Genomic DNA, 22939 nt, shown 5'->3' on the forward strand with positions numbered 1-22939 from the left:
ATTCGCTAATTTAATGAGAGTTTCAGGTGTCCACTCAACCTACAGTAATGAGTTAAATCATTTGCTGATTTATTGAGCGTTTCGGGTGTCAATTGGGACTACCTCAGTGAGCAAATCTTTCCCTCATAATACTCTCAGAACATTTCAACAAATATGGACTATACCTTTCACATGTCGTAGCGTTGAACCGTGGACCAAAACCGATATATGATATCAGAATGTGATTGTCTGTATTAAAGATATTACAGAATTTAACACCATAGGTAAACTGAGCTTTCCGAGTGCATTCAGCTTGGGTAGATTATTACACTGCCAAATCTAATGAATATGTATGGACTGGCATTGTTATGAAACATGATGACAAGAATAAGCTTTCAAATACACAAAAGCAGAGGCACAGTTTTCTTGTATTTTATGTAGTACTTTGTGAACTAAATAGGAAAATTATGGCCTATATTGAAAAATTCATTGATTTATTTATTTATATTTATACGCCGTACTCAAGAATATTTTACTTATACGACGGCGATCAGTATTATGGGGTGAAAAACTGAAAGAGATCCTCTAATATTAGAGATTAACGTTATAGATGCTGGTGTTCATTTCAGTGCTGAATTGTACATTTATTTATTTTATTATTTATTTATTTCCACACCGAAAAGAAGAACATTTCAGTAATAATCTGGTAATGATATATATACATGTAGTTGGTTATGAGTAATGGGTAAAGGCGGTGGGCAGTGGCATGGGTTGAAGACGGGACCTTATACAGCCTTTATTTAAGTCAGAAACACATATAACGAAAAAAAAACTCATTCGCATCCTATATACAAACAACATTACAGTCATGTCATATACCCAAACTGAGGTAAATGGACAAGACAGAGTCCAGTTTCACTGGTTACGTGTTACCACTTGCCAGCCATCCCACTGTCGTCGCTGCTCTGGTTTTTCTCTCTGTGCTGTATCTCTTAATTATATTGTCTATATTTGACTATATTAGATGCTTGATTATAAAATTTGATGAGAGACATTTGGTCTTCCACGTACCTCGCCATAAAAAGCATGTAAATAATTAAGTAAAATGCAATATCGAACAAATTCAGCATGAGGTAGTCAAAGCGTTTTATAACGCTATAGCCACAGGTGTATCATAAATTAATATTTATGGCTGGCATATCGCTAAATCTGTATATTATCACTAATGTTATATTTAATTCGAATTGGTAGAATTTGATGCATAGACGCATGCTTCTTAAAAAGTACACTTAACATAAGATATATATGCTTCCTTCACCTATAAATGTCTCATGTATGCATAGATCATATTTGTTTGCTAAGATTTACCTGGTATGTGTCCTGTAAAAAACCAGTTGGTCAGCTTAGACAGGTTTACATTTGGCAGGTTATATAATGGTGTAAGGGTTAAGTATTATTTATTTAAAGTATTAAATAAATAATCGTATTAATGATTATTTATGAATAAAAAAACTTTTATATAAAAATACGATTAAATTGTATGATGTTTTGAAGTATAAGGGCATATGGTTAAGCCAGTATGTGCCAATTTAAACACAAACAACTTGCTTGTTTCTGACATGGGCACCCCAGTGACAAATCATGAATTTAGTGTCATGTTCTTCAATTTCCAGCTCATGAGCAATTTTGATATTCATTTCCTAGTACTCTTGATCACGCATAGCACAATAACCTTCTCTGAAGACATGTTTCTGTGCTTGCAAATCATTCGTTTCACAGTGCAGCGGAATACAGATAAAAGCTTTTGCGTTATTACGCAATCATTTGTAGAGTTCAAATACTATGATGTCTTACTGGCGTTAAAACACCGACATTTGTTCCTTTTCTCTTTCGTGAGACTTATTTCAGATTCGGTGTAACATGAGGAGATCTGTTTCCGATATATAGTGTAGTAGTCCATGAACACGAGTATACAAATGCTCGTACATAAGTCGACTCTGTGTTGACAGAATCGAGCCAAATTGACCAGACATAGCCATTATAGGTCTGACTGACTTCTGCCGTTGTCTGAAATCAAATCTGAGAACATGGACACATTGCAAGATGCCTGCAAGCGATATTAGTGCGGGTAAAGTGGCGCACGACCGGCAGATATTACCACCAATCCATGACTGTAAACGATTGAAGTCCAACGATCAAAAAGTGACGCGGGATCCAAGTATGGGAATGGGAGAAAAGCTTGAAAGCTATTGTACACTTTGAGAAATAATAGATACAGCTAAGGTGCTTAGCGCACAGGAAATATCCGCGAAAGAACACAGAATTTGGAAGTTTGATATCGCAGCGCGCGTGACTCTTCCATCTCCTATACAGAACTGTTCGCATCTCCATTTATTCGCCGGTCGAACAAATCGTATTGGCGAACAGCGAAGCATGCGACCCGGCGAGCTGGGCCCTCCTATCGCCGTCACTCCGCTCGCCCCTGCAGCCTATCACGTTAGACTCCTCTCCTGGACTGTCGATCGACACGCATAAATTATTGTCAGGTTTAGCGCAGAGCAGCGGCTTGGCTAACTGGATCTGTTAGATACCGTGCCGGTCAACTTGTCTTCATATAGCAGACCGTGTGCTTCCAGCGATTCTTCTGACAGCTGATCTCGTCAGAGTTACTCCCAACACTTCGGACTTGATTCCTACCCGTCCTGGTCTCGGATAGCTGTCGCTCCGAGGGTCTAACCACACGGCGGCCTCTCCAGACACCCTACCCCTCCAGGCGAAACCGCCGGCTGTATCACCAGGCCTCTCCGTTACCCAACCTTTTCAATTGACAGCCTGAAATTTTAATGGCCATCTCGTGGTGTTAACTAGCATTAATGGACACTTAAGAAGATCGTGATGGACAGACTTGACAAGAACAGTGATCGCTGAGAAGAAACGGTTTCACATTCGATCACACAATATCAACGTTATAAGTATCAGACATTATCCCCTAAAACGTTAGACTGGAAAAGAAAGCAAGTTATCATCAGGGAGTATCGACCCGTATTTGACAACCGGTTCAGGTTTTCCATGGACCCGTATCAGTATTTGGGTAAGTAAGCACTTTTTAAAATTATTGAAAAATTAACATAGTTCTTCCTTGCTAATCTTTATGTGTAAGTCTTGTGGCTTCAGTGATATCGAATATTTGTCGTTAAGTTGGTAAGATATTGTTAAATGTCATCTATCATTAGGCCTAAAAGTGGATAATAGATGGCATTATGTTTGTAACTGTTTGAAGCTGTATAAAGAACTGCAATTTTTCCATTTTAATAAATCATGGTTTTTTGTTAACTATTTATTGTGAGCGTAATGCACACTGTGGTTTACGGTATCACCAGATTCATAAACAGATAAGTCTATAATTGTTTTATGTGCTTAAAATTTTCTGGTTTAATCCCTGATCCATTTGCACCTCATTTGTAACATGTACAAATATCTGGCGGCCTGTTCAACATGTTATCTATATATTATACACGTATATATATATAGCCCCCAGCTTTCTCCCAAACCACCGAACATCTGTGTGAGAAGTGAACCGACAAGTGAAATGTTAAAGACAGACCAAGGGGTTGATATCTGGCAACACGGGAACAAAAATCATCCCCATCATATAGGCTATAGAGCAGTTTGTGGTTAAACATGGCACCACATGTGGTCTCCAGTGGGAAAAATGTACAAATCTCAACACTGTGAAGAATGGAAAAGACATTCCATGACATTAACCAATTTTAAAAATGGAATTAAACAACTTTTAAAGTGTAATATTTGTATTGGAATCAGATAGTCATTACAAATCACAAAAAAAATTAATTTCTAAGATATTTTGAGGATTTGAAATTAGGTTGCATGGAGCTGTGGTTCATACATTAATACTTTGATATGTTTAAGAAGATTAAGTCCAAATAAGTTTACATGATGGCAAATGTCAGATTGCGGCTTTAGTTTGCTTGGGTTTCACAAACTTTAATTTTTAAGTATTAACTACATGGATTTTTTCATCCCGTGATGATAAAAAATAAAGGGCAGATCTGAATGAATGTTTTGAATAATCTCCATGATATTTCACTGTAATTGTATAAGTCTTTCTTTCATCCAGTTAATCAGAATTAATTAGACCCAAATTCGATGGGAATATGTCTTCGCTAAATCACAAGAGTCCATGTTTTCGTCGCCAAATTTGTCAGGGCTCAACAGACTGTTGATAACGAGGTGTAAATGCTGTCTAGAGTGCATGTTATTAAGATAATCCGAATGGTCGTGTTGAAACGGTTATATAATCCTGATGCAAATATAAAAGCTCAACCAATCTGGAACAAATTCAAGATCGTATTGCTATCTTCAAAATAGTTATTATTTGAACTATTTAAAGTTCAAAGTATAAACAATCCCCTCAAAATGTTTTCTGCAAGGTGTGGAAGCAGAGGTAAAACTACACTTTACTCGTTATGGATATTGTATACATTTTCAATATTATACAACTGTATTTTGGAGCCACATGCATGAAAACCTCGTCTCTTGGACGGTATGTATAAACTAATAAGCCTGCATGCATGGTTTAGATTCCTTTGAGAATCTCCATTGTAATAAATGTATTTTTAAGACATGGTAATGGGTTATATAAAGGTGAACAGCGCACAGAATGCGTTATAGGGATCAGTATTACGTAGTTATTGATGTTGTATATCAACAGACACTTAACCCTTCCTGTAGGCTGGTAATTTTAATCAGATATGTTATTTCGTTTCTTACTCTTATTCATAGCTACATATTCGGTTCCATTTGGACACTTTTCAAAACAATTTGAATACCTGTCTTAACATTTCAAAATGTGTATTTTTAAACCATGTTTTGAATGTGTATTTTTGCACCATTAGTTTTTCAGGTTATCTTGTCTCAAATGCAATATCGGTTGTTTTCATCGAATCCGATTCCAAATATTTCTCCCTCCATAAAAGAATATCAAGGACTGTCATATCATCCCAATAATTACTCCATGCAGATGTATTGTGTCATAACTATACAGCCTCTGCGCTGGGATTCCTTAAGTTACAATTGATATTCGTACAATCTGATACCCTGCGATCCGCACATCAGAATGGAAATGTGATGGCTTGTTTTACACACACAGGTATTCGTGCATTATTTTTTTAGAGTTCATCTTTCAAAGCCGTTTTTCTGCCGCCAAAGTTACACGTAATCCACCCATTCAGGATTATTTGTCTCAAAGAAATGCAAAGCTCTTGTTTCAGGTGTCTTGTCATCAAGTTTGATACTTTAAGGGTTAAACTGTGTTCCCTTCCAGGAAAAAAATCATGACCCATTAGATCCAGATCATTACAAACTGTAGATTAATCAACGTCAGGAGCGGTGAAAAGTGGCGTATTTTGTTCTGAAAAGACAGATATTAGTTTGTCTGTGAACTTTAGGTTTGTCAAGTAATTGGCCAGAGACAAGCCGCGGTGACGCGGACAAATTGTCAGGCAGCAAATATCACATCTCCAGCATGCAGTACACACCCCTATCCGTATATAATGTGTATACACAAGATTGTGGAGGCCTTTATCGTCGCAGCACAACACAAACACACACACTTAGAACAGAAACTTTTCAGAAATTCTAAATTAAAAAATACAAAACTTACTCATCTTTTGACGTTGTAAAGACACACAAAAGCGGAGCAGCTTCATGTTTTATATATTTTAAAATTAATAAAAAATAATACATTTCTTACGGTATGAGTAATTTCACACTATAATTGTCATACTGTGTGGATCAAGACCTGGTTTTAGTGTTATAGATAATAACATGGTGACTTACTAATAACCGCAGGTCCAACTTTTATGCAGGCCTAATTGAATAAAATTAGCAGCATTGGGATTCTCACATACCTGTAGTCCAGTCTCATTATAAGCTGGTTTCATTGATGTTTTAAACTTAGTTCTTTAGATGTGATCTTTTTGAACAATGAGTGTCTAATGTGTGTCACGTAAGATGAAGAAAACTGCATATGCCAGCACAGTTACCATTAGCGGGATGATGATTGTACTGAATCACTTAATCCCATTATTTAACCCTACCTCTTGGCGCTAGGATACGTTTATCACTTTGTTTTTCCACAATGTATATGTGATTGACTGCGTATCAAATCTGTAAGAGTGTAAAAACTTTCCTGGACTTAAACTGGCCTATATGGTTATAATATCGGGTTTGTTGTTTTTTATCCGATTCTTTTGCGGAATACTTTCATTAATTTTCAAAAAATAATTGTTTTCTCACATTGAAACCGACGATCAAAAATTAATACTCTGAAAACTGTAAATTTACAATACAATTCATATATCGTAGGTGATATTCATATTTCTTATGCTTGTTAACTACACTCAAAAAATTAATCTGCTGAAATTAACGGAGAGTTTGTTGTCTGAGTGATGCTAGAATGTGTTCTTTTGTTGCAGTAGATTGTTCTGTTAAATATGACACACACATTCCATTAATTCAACATTCTATTAAACTAATAGGATATTCTGTTGAATGTGACACACTATCGTGTTATAATAACAGAATACATTCTAGCATCACTCAGAAAGTCAGTTATATAGTCTGCCTTATTTATGCGAAACATCTTAATGCACATATTTCACATTGATTAAATCATTATCTGGGATTGTCACGATAACATGTATATCCTCTCCTCTATAAAATATTTCAATTTCATGACATGCATGAATGCGCCTATCGCGCTTTTAATCAACATTTAAGCTGTTATTATTTCTAAAAGAGATGCGATAAAATTTGATTAATTTATGAAAGCTTTCCAAAATGCTGTTGTTTTATTTATGCAGTATTTATTTATTAACAGGGTCATATATACAGGTTTAGTGTGTAAACTGAGTGTTTCATCTTTAACTTTTGTTATTCTATAAATACAAACTTTATCTCCAACACTGTGTATTCCCATTTATAGGAACACAACTTGTTTTTGTAACAGTGAAGTGCAAAAGGTCACTGTAGATGATATGGTAACGTGTAAGTATTCATATGTTAACAAAAATCAGGTAAATTGGAAAATTAAATTATAGGAAAATGTATGGTTTATACAGTTATGAAAGGAAAATATCGAAATTCCCATATTAATTCTGACCTGTCGCTACACATGTCTGATGGCATGCTGGGAACTTTGTCATGCGCACAATGGTGCAAAATGAATTGATATTAGACTATAGACATTAAAGGTCTTGTTTGGATTGATGTATCTGTATAGATGCACACGTGCTCTATAGGGCTATCCCGTGACTCATTCCGACAAGTGGCCCTTCCACAACATGCATAGATCATGTCATCGGAAATGTTTAATATAATCCATGGGCAGCAGTGAAGGATGTAAATTAATCAGGTATATGGAAATGGAAGAGGAAAGTAACGAGAGTTAATTTGGGCTGGTAGGTTGTAAGGGGTCCGTGCTGGCCTGGGTAGTCAGGCGTGTACACCTAACAAGAACCGCTGGGGATATAGCTCCGTCTCCGACACACTGATTAAGCCTCCTCAAGCGACCCTATCTAGTCCATCAGATATCTGAAAAAGAAGCCAGAATAGATGGATAAGGCAGAACGAGATTTTCCGTGAAATTTACTGCCAAATGGCACAAAAGCTTGACACTTTGGCAGTAAGCTGATCCATGCTGGAGAAGAATTCCGTGTCACCTCCCAGACAAGACCCGGACAAAGCCCAAAGGTCAGACTGAGGTCACGGCGCCGCGACGTATGCTCTGACGTCACCTTGTTCGAACAGACATTTTCTTGGCTTCCCTTTTATATTTGTGCATCGGCATGCTGTTTTATTATATAACCGTGTTAAACAGATTAAGATTCCAACCACTCGAACCACTGATTGTTCACCTATCTACCATAGAGACGTGGCAGTTTAGATCAGTCGAACTAAAGACGTCGTTGGCACCAGATCACGGGACATTAAGCAATAAGAGATAAAACACTGCAGGGGACGAAAATTGACGAAAATTACTGCCCTTAAATCAGAGGGTATTTTTTTTTATTGAAATTAAAGAACACGCTCCCCTCTGTTATGTCGATGTATGCAGACAACATCGTACTGGAATAGGAGGTTTTGTTGTCAAGTAAATTACACAAAAACTTTCAAAATACTTGCTTGTATCTTCTGACAGTCCCTTGCAATATAGTGGGTTAATATGAGCAACAAGAGTGCTTCGTCGGTATACTATATACTACCATATATTTTAGTTGTTATGTGTACGTGTATATTTCAGCGTTCTCCTAGATACTGCATTACATTTTTGAAAGAAAGACCTTTATTATATGTTTTTTTTTACCATAAAAACTCACATCGTAGTGTGTATGGCATTAGATATATATTTTAGTTACCTATATTTGATAACGAAAAAAAAAGGAATGCTCTTTTCATTTATGTGTTGTTCCCACCAAAACATAAGATTGTAAAATTCTGTTATGAAAATACGAAACTCGTTTCATTTTTTTAAAATATTAATACTGAATCAGTCTCGAAGTAGCATCTAATTACACGACTACGTAAATGTTATAAAAAATCAATAAAACTACTCTTATCTTTACTGCCCAATACAGTGACTGGACATTTCATGTAAAGCGAAGCATTTCTGTGAAGCCATATGGTCAGACTTAGTCAAGTTACGATAATGGTTTTACGACAGATATGTGTATATTATATTTTAAGTCTGTCGCCCTCTAGTAAGTAAGGTTGTCGATGTTCTATTATAAGGACCAGACATATCTTTCACACCAGCCCCTAACTTCAACGGGGACAATTATCACAAGTCGCACTTAAACTCTCCTGACACGCGAACCGAAAAAAAGCCCTCACTTGGAGATTGCGTGTTGACAGAATTATTGCAGACACGCATGCGCAGTGCTATATTCTCTTTTTTCTCCGTCACGCGCTCCCGTCATGTGACGCGGTGGCCCGTTCTGAAGAGTGAAACACGACCAAAGCGTTTCATAAACGCAAGATGCCAAAGCGCACTAAAGTTCGGTTCGAATTGACTTATACATGCAACTGGTTTATCTGACGTGCAAAAATGAAATCTACCCTGACTTTTTGGTAGCATTTAGAAAATTTAGCATGACAAAGCAAAAAGAAAAACGTTTCATCTTCGGATATCATTCACTGGCAAAGTTTCGATCTTGATTCTAAACCTGTTGTCAAGGCTACAGTTTATTTTTTCGTTTTTTTCGACTTTTACAGTGATCGTAAAGATACGAGAGCATAGCTGTTTGTATTTTCGCTAAAGTCTTAAAATTTCCATGAGAATTAGAGGTAAAAATAGCATTACTGCTACATTTAAAAACAAAAAGAACTATGAATATTAGGAAAACCATGCGTATATTTGTATGTATTATTGCTTTTGTGCAAGTCGAGTGATCCACATCACATCTTCCAGAGCTATCAAAACTTATAGAGAAAATATTGCATTTTTTTGTGATAAACACAACATTTTCCACAAAAAATACACGGGATCCTCGGACGTTCAAAGTTTAAAATCTTGAAACACACTCATATCTGTACGCATAGCAAACTGAATCGAAATTCAGGATATACGGGATTGTCAGTGAAATCAGTTTGCGTGGGGACTGTCATGTCCTTTTGTTCCATACTATAAATCATCTCTATGCCTGTCCTTCTATTGTCCTTTGTCCACACAACTTGGGCTCTGTCGTAACCTTATAATCAAACAAGACGAAATGAAACACTAGACAGTGCAGACCCTTGTACAGAAGACACTGTTCAGGGGAGAGCGGAGGAACAGTTTCACAAAACATTCAATAGAGTGACTCGAAGCGTCTGTGAAAACATCGTCGTTTATTCTGTGGACGACAGACTGGGTCTTTCGACCACACAGGTAAAAAAACAAAACAAAACAAAAAAAAATGCTGGAGATTTAATCTCAATAAAACATCCCCCATGATTTAAGCCATCACGGTGTCTGTGCCCATTAGATAGAAATAAGGTGCTTACTATTCCCTTGTCCTGACAGTGGCATAATCAACCTACAAGCAAACTGACGGCCAGGAAATTCGTTTCGCTTGGCTTTTTTTCTAGGGCGTGTGTTACCTGGGTCTGATCACCTGGCTGGCAATTACCGTTTTAGATTTCAGATAATGTCCCCAAGTGTAGGTCTGGAAGACCGGGGGTTATAATTTTGCCAGCTAGCTTTTGTCGCTGTGCCATATTTCCGATGTGAAGGCAGCTAAAGTCAGAGTTGAAACTTTCATTTATCAACCTTCTGGTAGACGCGAGTGTCTCTCGGATCAAGTGAAATTACACGGGCTCCCACATTGTCCCGGGGCAGGCGCTCAGCAGGCAAGCAAAAGCCTGGTGAACATACACAGCCCTTTTTACTACACAGATTGCGTTTTTTTCTCAAGCCGTACAGCACTTGAATGCAAATTGTTGTATAGGCCGCCCTATGGCTTTTATTGGCGGACAGCTCACGATATATATGCATAGGGGTATGAACGGCGTCGAACAGCAAATTAAAAACCGCCTATTTCTCATGTGTGGATAAACGACAGCCATGATTTATGGCCGAGTTTAGTGACACTCAGCACAAACGGACGGTACTGGCTTTTGTAAGGGTTTGTGCCCCAATACTGCTTACCGGTAAGGCAAGAATTATTATAGCTATCAATACTGTGGGAAGTTGTAGATATGTACAAGGCTACAGATCAGATTCACTGTAGATTCTTCATCACTGGTTATTGATATACCCTAACTTTGTCATTTGATTAACCGTATTATTTACGGCGAACTTTCAGAGAAAATATCCATTCTCACAAGCCACTGGCCAAGTTTTGTACTTTTACAACCTATATGAATATTATATGAGCATTTGAATCTTACACCGAAGAGATGTGACTTAGCCCACAATCCAAATACATTTCAGCATTTCATATGGACTCGTAACCATTGCAAATTTTTCTTTTTACCCTAAATAGTTCTAAATCGAAATGTTTCTCTTAACGGATTAAATGAAGGGAAAAGACATCGACATGGGCCTTACTCCATGCTATTATCGCTGAAAGGACAGGGATTAAGATATTTACAGTGGCCTCATTGCATACAATTATTGTCTTTATGGCTGGAGGATCGCCATACAGACCTAGTCAAGGCCCCGACCGTGGCATCATTTATGACCATATTGTCTTTACAGCGAGAACAATAGACGTACAGACATATACCCTATCTTTGACCATGATCCATTGATGACGAAGATGACGGGGTATAGACTGTTATTTCAATCATAGGCCGATTAATGCGGGGATCTTTAATTTGAGTTTGTCAGGGTTACGTGGGCTCACTTGTGACAGAGATAGCGCGTCTAACGGCTTACTCCTTCACACCTACACGTACCTGATCAGTTGTAAGATCCATTAATGCAAGCTTTAAATGCAAAGTGAGTAAAGCCAAAGCAACGGAAACAATGTAATAACAAGTATATATTTGGTAAAAATACCACCACTTGTATTTTTTTTATTTCAGTCCGAGTGTCGTTCGAACTCTTAACCAACCTGTTTCAGTTCTGACATGGGACAAAGTAGAACTTAATAAGTAAAAAGCGATGTTTTACAGTTTTTTAAGTACAAAAAAGAATAAATCCACGCGACATACACATATAATGACTAGATCATTTCCACAAATGTACATAATATGATGTAGACAATGTATGTGTATCATTCTAAGGTTCGTTGGTTTTTGAACATAAAGACTTTTACACATAACAGGAGGAAAAGAAAACAGGCGATGGCATCCCCAAGAGACAATATCGCAATATCGACTATAGACATAGTTCCTTTCCCCTTTGAAAGCTACAGTAATCATAATTTAACAAGCAAAACATCTTAACGTATCGCACAAAACATTCCTGAGAGTTACCAGAATTTTACTATTTTCTTAATGTCGTTACTTGCTTCATTTTGCAGTGTAAATACGACAGAAAACTATAGTCATGTCTTTTGCAGACCGTTGGCCGGAAATTTCTAAGCGGTGCGACAAACAGGGGCTCAAAGTCTCAATACATCACCAACAGCACCGCTGGCGACAGGTGGCGCTGACTGTATCCAGTTACTCAGCACACAAACACATGAAAGTAACGTTTTATCCGAAACCGCCTTGTCGAAATGTTAACGAAGCTACTTTTCGGATACAAAACCGGGTAATTTGACGCTGCGAAAGCCATTCTATCAGATCTCAAAATAAAACACCATATGGAAATTACTTCCAAATGGACAACGTCTGTGCTCGGTACTCGCTGAACGATAGGGACAAGCGTGAAGAAAACTCAACACATTTTTTGCCATCGAGTACTTGTAACTTCAAAATATATATAGCTCAGTTTTTGCTTTCGTATATGAGTATAACAACACATGCGTTGCTCACATGCAGGCACGAAAACTTTTCGACTCCAAGATTTTATTTTCTCTTTTGAGAATGAGAAAACATTGTACAAAGAAAAAGAGTTAGTATTCAAAGGACTACCGCCCTCATTTGAGATCCAAGTTATGTTGAAATGGACAAAGCTGCTGTTATTGTTTTAAGTATTCCAGTCGTCAGAGTAAAGATATGGCAATTATTTGTTACTTTGTTTTATGAGCAGTGGATTATAGGGACGCCTACATGGAAGCTGCCTCCAGATGTGCCCTGCATTTAAAGCACTAAATCTATAGGAAGATATTGCTGTGAATTCCAAGTTCTTTACCACCAATACCAAATGGAAGAAACCGCCTTTCCTTTCCAAAAACATAACAGGATTTCGCCGTTGTATTTTATATAACTGAACTTATAAGTGTGTACTTAGTTTGTTTTTATACATTACCCTTTCCTTTTCGTTCAGTTATGATTTTTGTTTCTTTCATATATGTTTGTTATGTTTTTATTTATTTCATGTATATTTGTTCTTGTTTTTATTCGTTTCATATATGGTAGCTATGTGGTTTTTCTCTCATAAATTTTCTTATGTTTTCATTCCTTTCGTATAAAGCTGTTCCAATCTTAATTCTTCCACACATATGACAGGCCCCGATGGCTCAGCTGGTCGAGAGTCCGCTTCCTTGCTCGGGTCACACCTAAGACTTAAAAAAGGAAGCTGTATCTTCCTCACTTGGCGTTCAGCATTAAGGGGAAGTGCAACGACTGGTTGACCCGTATCAGTATAATGGCTCGGGTGGGGCGACTTACTTGCCTTCGGTTAGTCGTCTCAGTAAAGCAGCACTAGATAAAAGATCGGGGAAATCTGTCCTGCAACAAGGAGGCACATTAGATGCAGTCTAAGGACTCCTTCGTCGTCATATGACTGAAAAATTGTTAATTGCAACGTTTAAAACTAAGCACTCACTCTCTCACTCTCTCATTACTTTTGATCTTTTTAGCATTCGTTTGTAAATATCCAAGACAGATTTTCACACGACACAGGTGTTCGGAATTCGAAGCTTGTTATTGAGCGGTCATATACAAAGTAAATAAGAACACTGACTCACTGGCATCCATGTTATATATACAGTATATTGCCATTTGTTCATATTTTACACCACATAAGGTCCACCGTATTGATCTGAAACTGTGAAAAAAATAGTTACTAAAGGATATATTAGCAATTCAGGGGAGATAATTATATTCCTGTGAGAAAAATAGTTTGATTTTTAATTATCTTGTTGAGCTCGTCACACTATGAAAATCATATCGTTGTCTGTTTTTTTGTCTTGCGTTTTATAGCTCAGGAATAACTTTGGGACAAATTAGAATGTCAGGTGATACTAAATGATTTCGTTTGAGAACAGCATTTATTAGAATTGAATTGAGTGATTATGGCTTGACGCCACTTTGTGCATTTATGAGACCCTGTCTTTTACGTATTGTAGAATAATATGTGACTTGGGTTGCTCAGGTGTTACACAAACGCAACGAAAAATTCACACGACAGAGGACTGTTTCTGAATATCTCCAGTGATCTCTCGGACGAAAGATAATCTGTCGTAATGGTCTGACTTAAGCAGTAATCTCTCCTTTATAATGGATACCACCGTACCCAGACCAATCTAAACGACACCTGCTGCGTTATCATAACCTTGGCATAACTCCTTAAAAGACGTACATTTCAGCTCAAACACTTTGCACCATCGACATGTGTTGCATGTCATCGGCACTCTGGTACAGCGTAACCCCAGTACCTCGCGTGATCACGTGATTTCATCCATCATAAAGCTGTTACAAAACTGTAACTTGAGGGAAGACGGCATTCATGTATGCATACCATTTTGGCAGCGATATTACTTTCAAAGCCGAATGCTACTCGGAAACCCGACGCTTTCCAAACGTCTTTAACCTAAGGAAATTAATTTTAAACACGGCATCCCAGATGTGTCTATATAGATTTTCTAACAAATTTAATCAGCATCGCAACCCCGTAACAAAAATTAATACCGGGTTTAAACCCAAACCACAAAACCCAATTTGACATCCTCATTTACTCGGGAATCTGTAGGCAAGGGAGTTTTGCCTTATTTTTCAAGATCTGGTGTGGTATAGGTTCGAAGTTTAGTGAAAATGCAGGCGCGGCAAAAGATTTTTACCTTACAAAATAAGGCATTCGAAGTCATGTATATGTATATGTATATGAATAGAATTTAGTAAAGCATAGTAAGGCTGATGTTCCATGTTCTGTAGGTTGTGTGAAAACAAGCACAGTCTCCAAATCATTTATTTACTGCCAACGTATATTTATTCTAAAATTTCCTGCTTTATATCGATGGCTATTTCACTCATTTGACAGCTGTCAGATTTTTAGAAAAACAAAACGAACAAAAAACACCACACCTGATAAGGAACATGGTAAGTCTCCTACCTTAAAGCAGCAGCCAAGTCAGCTAATCCTGTTTCAGGACACGCCATTTGATTGGTCCAGCGTTTATGTACTGAAGGGAAAACGTTTTAGTCCACAGCACTTGCTCGCGTCCTGTTTACCATCTCGTTAATTGTTACATGCTTCAGGCCATATTAGTTAAACTTTTATAAATATTAGAGAGGTTTTTATATGGAAATAAATGTGCTAAATTCTACGTGGGTATTTAATGGTGTTAGCCTATGCTTCTTGTTTGGTAAATGTACATGAAATCAAATGGTAAACTCATTTTAAGTTGAGTTTTAATTAAGTTGAAGTTAACTTAATCAGGTAAAAAGGAACATTAGATCACTTTCTGTACAAATGCGGAGGCGGCTAAAGACTTTACATCATAAATAAGTCAATAGTTTAATGAAGGAGAGACCAACACAGGCAAGCGGAATTACAATCCCGAAGGTGTGGAGAATGAATTACACATGGATGATATCACATCAAAGGCTGCTCTCCAGGCTGTGATATATGGCGGTTGCCTCTCGGAAGCGATCCGACAAAATGACAAGGCCTAGACTAATATATCGCTCATCTGTGCCACAAAACACCTGACTATTGTCATTAAGTTTACCTGAGAAGGTATCACTTCGTTTGCTTTCTCGGGGATCCGCTCTTTCTTAATCTATACGCCCTTTGACAGCCTCTGATTCTTAGACTCTGCAAGGGTAAACGTCCTCTGCCGTCATTTGTTTTATGAGCTCCGCGTCCATTGTACTTGGTGTGTATGCGATTAGCAATATAATTAATAAAGGATAAAATGATCATCCGAGAGGAAATCCTTGAGGTGCAGATGATGACATGAAACTGATACGCCCGGACTCCTGCTAACTGCCTGGAGCCAGAACAAATGCTTCAGACCATAGCTCACACGGATCTTCTCAACGTAGCTGTAATACTTTGGGCTGTATCAGTGGAAATATTCTTCGAGCTCTACACTTCGCTATAACTTTTCTTGTTCCTTTCTCCACTGATCGAAAAGAATTGCACAGGCTAACTGATACCAGTTTAAATAATATAGTCAACGTATTTAAATACTAGTCCATGAGTTGCTCTAAAGTAATGACAAGCTCTATTGTTGTCATCAGTTGATTGAGAATTAAGGAACGGTTATTTCTCCAGCTGCAATCGACATCCTCTGGTGAAACCTGTCCTGTGCAGATTTAGAAGTATGTACAGTGTACTTCTGGAGAAAACTATTAAACATGACACAACAGAATAACACAAACAAGAAAACACACATTGCAATAGCCTAATGTTTGATGGTATTCATTTAATATGTACTCATACCCACTGACAACGCAAAACGGAATTTGGAAGCAATGATATGACAGAGAACCAACTTTCCTTCTGTAGAAGGACACAAACCTAACCAGAAAACGGCTTTACCAAATTTTCTGCTTGCGACTATTGACAAGGAACGTCCTTATTGGTTGACGACTGGTATACGAATGTCTGTTTCGACGCATAGATTTACCACATACACCTAATTTTTGTCTCAATACCTTTAATACATGAATGATACAAATTTCACCAACTTCTGTATTTTTTATATTTTCATGATTAATTTGTGTCAGTATATAGCCCTATGTATGATGACATCATTTAACACACCACTTGTTATCTTTCATGCATACTGATGGAATAATGTTATTTTTTTGATAAGATATATAAAATACTCAAAAACCTGAAATACTGTGTACCTATTTATGACAATAAAATATTTGCAAAAGTTACATAATTGCACCTCAGATATGGCAAATAAACATATGTTGTGGACAGAGTTTTACTCAATATAAATGTACAGACGCTACATATCTTGTCAAGTTCTATCCTCGATTCTGTGTTGATTTCACCGCCCTTTCAATCACAAGAGATTTTGAGTTATAATAGCGTCTGGACAGAGGAAAATACATTGTGGCTGAAATGATTGATGATGAATTACTGTGATGGGGAGTGTAAATTCCACCGGGGTCTTCCATTTAACACACAAGGGTTCCCCATGGGGGTCCTCGTAATTGCCATTTGACAGTTTATCTCCGATTTGAAACAACCACAGCTAAAAGACTGTCGATTTTCTTCACTAATTTGCCCGAAATTAGATTTTGAGGAAAGGGGAGTGCAATTGACTTAGTCAGAGGTTGTTTAAAAGACAATTTGGTTTTCCGTTAAAACTGATAGAATTCTGGCCAAAGCTTTATTTCCGTGAGCTGACAGCTAATCGTGAGTACTCTTGTCATCCAGTAATGTAGATTTAGAATCCCCTGTATAGCAAAATATATATGATATTCATGATTATATAGTTTTCCACAACAAGCACATCGGTAAACTGATTTTTGATTTGCAATATATTCTATAGGCTGTCAGTGCATGGCTGGAAGTAGTGAGGTTGAAGTTCTGCTTCATCCCCAAGATAAACCAGGCGGAAATATTAAAATGATATGAAGGATACTCTATGTAACACCAAGGTTTAATAGGATTAACGAAGAATAACACTATTTAACCCCACAAGTGAAAAAGCCTGAAAGACAAAATCTTCAGCAGTTACCCTAAATTTTTCCTGATGTGACGTGATAATATGCATTAACCCTCATGAAACCACGGTTACTTCCCTTGATTGGGAAATCAAAAATGAAATATTAATTAAATACGTATATTACAAGATGTTCTCTTGAAAGCACAATGACAAGGATTTATTTCAAATCATTCAAACCAGAATTGTAAATGCTACAAATCCACCCGGGTAAAATTAGAAAAATATCCAACTTCCTATGAGACTGAAATAATCAAAAAGAAAATGTATATCACTCATTGTAACACACGTTGTAAAGCCAAGCCTTGTGCCTTCAGACTTTATACATACCCAGAGCTGCACTTGGTCTATAACTTATGCTGACCGTCAAAATGTCCCAAAAGGCTTCAAACACGATACACCATCCAGAGCCGCACTGGGTCTGTAACTTATGCTGACCGCCAAAATGTCCCAAAAGGCTTCACGTGTGATACACCACATAGCGGTGTACTTGGTCTGTAACTTCTACTGGCCGCCAAAAATGTTCCAAAAGGCTCAGGCGCGATACACGACGCAGATCAACTCTTGGCCTATAACTTATGCTGATGGTCATTCTACACAGTTCTCGGTGACGCATCTTTTCACTGTTGAGAATGCTATACGAGGTGCATTTTGGGACGGGCTGTTGGTCAGCAAGAAACAAACTTTCCAACTTTAATGTGTTACTTCAAATGAAGTGCTGTCTTGGTTGTTGACAGGCCCCAATATGTGAACCTGCATCGCTTTTATGCATAATAATCCCTATAAACAGCATACTATTTCAACACAAAATAAATAATGCAAAATAAACAACTGCATAGCACGACTGCACCATTTGTAAAACCTGGAACGCCAACTTTGGATATAATATCTAGACATCCATTGAAATAACACAAACCCTTCACAAACAAATGGCCTGAATGTCACTCTATGGAATGTTTGTCACTTCAGCGTGCTATTTGTCATTGTCATCTTGAAATCCCTTCAAAAATAATCCTCTTCAGAAAACTAAGTGAGTTTACATAAAGTTATTCCTAATGTGAAATCTGGGGATCATTTGGAAATTCCTAAATAATATAGTTCAAAATGCCTCAAAATTTGATACAATTCTAATAACTCTCAACCTGTGTTTTTTGCTTCGTTGTTTTACATACGCTGTTTTGTAATATTTTAAAGTTTCGTAGACATCCAAACATAAACCACTGCTTCCAGCTGTGTAAGCAAGCAGTAAAACATATATCTAGAGTAACTGGATCAGTAAAGCATTACAGATGGTTATTTCAAATTTTCGGCTATTTTGTTGCTTTGCTTTGTCCGCTGTTGGTTGTACCGAGGTTTTCTCGGCACATCTCTCAGGGAATATCATATGCAGAGGGGATGTAACTGAATGCCGCCTTCTATTCCTATCCGTCCTGGGAGAAGGGATCGGGGAGGGGTTACGTCACCCCAAGGAGGACAGTAGACTGTTGAAGGCAGACAGTGTATCCTGGCATCAGTTGGTAGTCTATCACTCGACACTCTTTCCTCTTCATTCCTGCCCACATCAACGGTTACTTTACAGATGGCATCTCTAGTCTGTCGGGTGTAACCTAGTCCTATCTGCGTGAGAATCCCCCACCTTGTATACACGCCCGTCCCTGCGTCATATCTAGTACTGCCTGTCCAGCTGTACTCTGTCGTCTTGTTAGCCAGCTAATTACAGTAGTTTAGCAATAAACCGATGGACATAGTATCTCTTAAAACAACATGCATGTACAACACCGACAACTTTGTCTAACCCGCCTTCTTGAGAAGTTGTCGTGAACTAAAAGCATCAACGGGTGATAAGAGTCACAGCATCCATTTACCCACCAAAACTTTTTTGATCCCGTCATGTTTGTTTCTACCTGATTATGATTCTAAATTAGCTGAACAATATGGCCGACAATCTACAAGAAGTATGGTTTTGTAAAAAAAGATTCAAACACCATTTTCTGTGTCGTCGCTAAATGCTTTCTGGTTGTGTTCGCTACATCTTTTACATCTCTTCCAAACTACTTTTTTATTTTGTGTACCTCTCTTTTCCCCAATGGTACCATGGCATACCTGCCTTCTTTATTTATTGTTCCATTGCTTTAGTTAACAGCTTTGCAGTGTGATATATAATACAGTATGTGAAATGTTTATGTCGTATCAATACTCAATGGCTGGGTGGAAAAGTTCTCTTAGTATTGACCTTAAACTCAGAGCAATGCCGTCTGGTGAAGCCCTTGTGAAAGAAAAGGTCGCTGGATTTATCAACTCTGCGAAGTTTTGAAATTGAATTCCTGCCCAATCGCTGCTGGATCATTGTGTATTTATGTGAGTGTTAGCAGGGGTTAGCCATTGGGAGTTGTTGCAGACAGATTGTCTCTGGTTGAGTGTGAGTAGGGAAGAGCGTGGCTTCTAACGCCGCCATTCCGTATCGGCTGGAGGTTTGCAGAGACAATGAGCTGCCTAACAGCTCAGGAAAGATCACTGCCCATTGCGTACAGAACATCCAAGAAGCTCCCCTAAACTGTTTGCGGCATGTTTTAAAACAATCACCATTAATGTGGTGTTTTTGTTTTTATATTATTCCTACAAATAGCTGGTTAAGTCGCTCTGTGTGATAAGCTAATAAACTGTGTATGCTTGAGCCACGAGGGGTTCGCCTTGGCCAACCGGGGAGATCAATTAGACAGGCTGTAATGGACACTGCGCACGGGAAATAAATGAAATGTGCTGCCCTTCCGAACAGATCGCTTTCAATGAAAACATAGCTACTCTACCCTGTTAGGCAAAGCGTCTAGATATAGCCCGGGTCTTGTGAAAGTTGGAAATGTACGCTATCGGTTTCACACGCATCCCCACCGTGGTAGAAACGTCCATGGACAACGTAAGGGTGCGGTTACCCCGATTAAAATCACCCGGTCCTCTGCTTCATTAAAACTCAACTCCCTTAATTTGGTGGGCAAGCAGAGAATTGTATCAGTTACTTCTGTATTTTCACTTCTCTCGATAAAGGTGACGAAAATGGTTGTGTAGATTCAGCTTAATTGATACCAAACGTCAGCGGCTACTTGTCTACCCAGATTTTCTTTCCACTCTGGCTATTTCGGCAAAATTCCATTGGAAGCCGATATTGTCCGAATCTGGCTTTCAGTTCTGAGAAACAGAAACGGATGTGAATGAAATAGTTAGGGACGCAGAGCTCTTAAGGGAACGTATACCAATAATTGGTACTAACCACTTCTAGCCTCCAAAAATCATTTTAGGACAAATCCGTGTTTTCTGATCAAACATCCTAGTGGTAACTTTTTAAAAACGAAACGAGTTTGGCCGAAGCTGTCTGTGATGTTTTGTGATGTTGCGTTTAAGGTTTAAGATGCGTTAATGACAAGATAGCAAGCATTAATTACTATATCTAGATTTATTTTCGATAACATGTCCAATTTTATTTTTTATTTTAGAAAAGAAAATAACATAAGCGTCCCTTTGTCAGTTTTGTCAGATAGAATTATGGACTGTAGGTTATGAAGAGATGGTGGCACAGTGGGTTTTAGTCGGAAATTATAAATAACAGTTAATCTGACGTGTAAATATAGTACAGTGAAACTCGAATGAAGGTTTAAAACCTTGGGGTGAAAATATACATTTCTCCTATATTCGTGTGTATAATGCAGGTACGGTTCTGGCGCATAATTCATCGTTCTGTGGGTTAGATCAGTTGTTATCAATCTTTCCTCAAACTGCCCGGACCGCAGCCCGATTGAATTCTTGATCGGGACGCATTTCTCCTTTCGTTTAAGACGAAGCGCCATCAATTCAGGCGGTAAAGCACAATTATCTCGACTAGAAGACGTCTCTTTATCTACACACCATGATTAAGGAATAATGCTGTTTGAGGGAGCTATCACTGTTTAATCACCGCCATTGTTGGGAATTATCTGGTTTCGGGGCGGTTTTAATAAATTGACGATGAGCTGCACCCCGACACTTCAGGACCCGTATTAGCACTGCCAACAAGGCCGCCATGTTCTTGGGCAAGAGCCCGCTCATCTTGCCCGGTTCCATGATGGACGGACCCAGGCGATGACCCGGCAGTCTATCACTCTTATATCTGTCACACGAAGCAGCCAACAGACAGCCTTAATTCACTCTCTAGAATTGGTCAATTTTACGCGGGATTGTGACCAATGAGGTTGATAAAAATCCCAAAAGTCATTTGTAAGTCCTTAAGGAGATCTTTCATTTATTTACTGGAGAAAAATACATTCGACCATACAGTGCTCTGAATCTGAACTTTCAGACCGCAAACGGAAATGTAATTTACTGTTGTTGGATTTGGCGGAAGTATAATTTGCTTACAGAGCAAGCATATGATAGTATACATATATTCTTAAAGATTTTAAACCATACATCTTCTCTCCGACAGATATTATTTCCGATAGTGTTTTTCTCAGCAATTAATGCTGAACAAAATCACCTTGCACCATTCTCTCTATTTGTAAATTAGTTGACAAATGCTGATTTAGTTCACCAGTTCAATCATCATTTGTTTTCAAGCGTACGCGTGAAGTGTGGCAGCTAATATCATTTTCTCCAATATTTTTGGGTTATGACTTGGTCTCAAATTGTCCGATTTTATCTCCAGACGTCTTAATTACATTCATTTTTGTGGGTCGTTAATTGTAGGCTTTTCCAGACAAACAGAGCAGTCTTCGAACGGTTCATTTGTATGGTGATTTGCTGCTAGAAATCCCATGGAGGTATATATTTATCTATTTATTTGATTGGTGTTTTAACGCCTTACTCTAGAATATTTTACTTATACGACGGAGACCAGCATTATGATGGAAGGAAACTGGGCAGAGCCATCCGTAGGCTGCTGGAAGACCTTCCCACGTACAGGGTATATATTTTAAGAGGAAATGTCAAGACAACTGGGTATATGAGATAACGTTGGCCAAACGTCTTCGTGACTTCATTAAGCTGAGGGGTAATTGATTTTCCAAATGACAGGGGATGCTTGTCAGTGGTTGATAACTAAGGCTCTAACATTACATTCTATTCTGCCCAGGACGTTTTTCAAGAGATCGCGTCTTGCCTGATACGAGTTAGAAATGAAGCGGGTTTAGAGATCGGTGTAATTGTGGAGGTCATTAAAGGATACGTCCCTCTCTCTCCGGGCATCAAACACCGACACGTCCTCCTTCCGGCACATGCGCAGACAGACACGGCATATCACCCCTGCTCCGTGGGCCACAGTACCATTGAATTATCTGTCTCGTGCTATCGTTAATAAGGCAATTACTAGCGAGTTTCTATGCGCCGGTCTTGTGGCCAGGTCTCAGAGATAAAAGAAAATATAATTGAACTTTTTGATACAGACATTTTGTTGGTAGCTAAGAGGTTCG

At 38.2% G+C, this 22939-nt stretch overlaps 1 protein-coding gene across 2 annotated transcripts in view; it reads left to right on the forward strand.

Moving 5' to 3' along the window:
- Window positions 1-2473: 2473 nt before the first annotated feature.
- Window positions 2474-22939, forward strand: part of LOC135468051 (homeobox protein six1-like) — a 60602-nt gene continuing 40136 nt past the window's right edge. For both annotated transcript variants that reach the window (XM_064746067.1, XM_064746069.1), the window contains exon 1: window positions 2474-3070. Coding sequence is in view for 1 of the 2 variants with exons in the window: in XM_064746069.1 (XP_064602139.1) it covers window positions 3049-3070 (22 nt within the window). In the remaining variant the exon portion in view is untranslated. The remainder of the gene's footprint in view (window positions 3071-22939) is intronic.

This window comes from Liolophura sinensis, chromosome 6 (assembly GCF_032854445.1).
Source record: "Liolophura sinensis isolate JHLJ2023 chromosome 6, CUHK_Ljap_v2, whole genome shotgun sequence".
Lineage (NCBI taxonomy): Eukaryota > Metazoa > Mollusca > Polyplacophora > Chitonida > Chitonidae > Liolophura > Liolophura sinensis.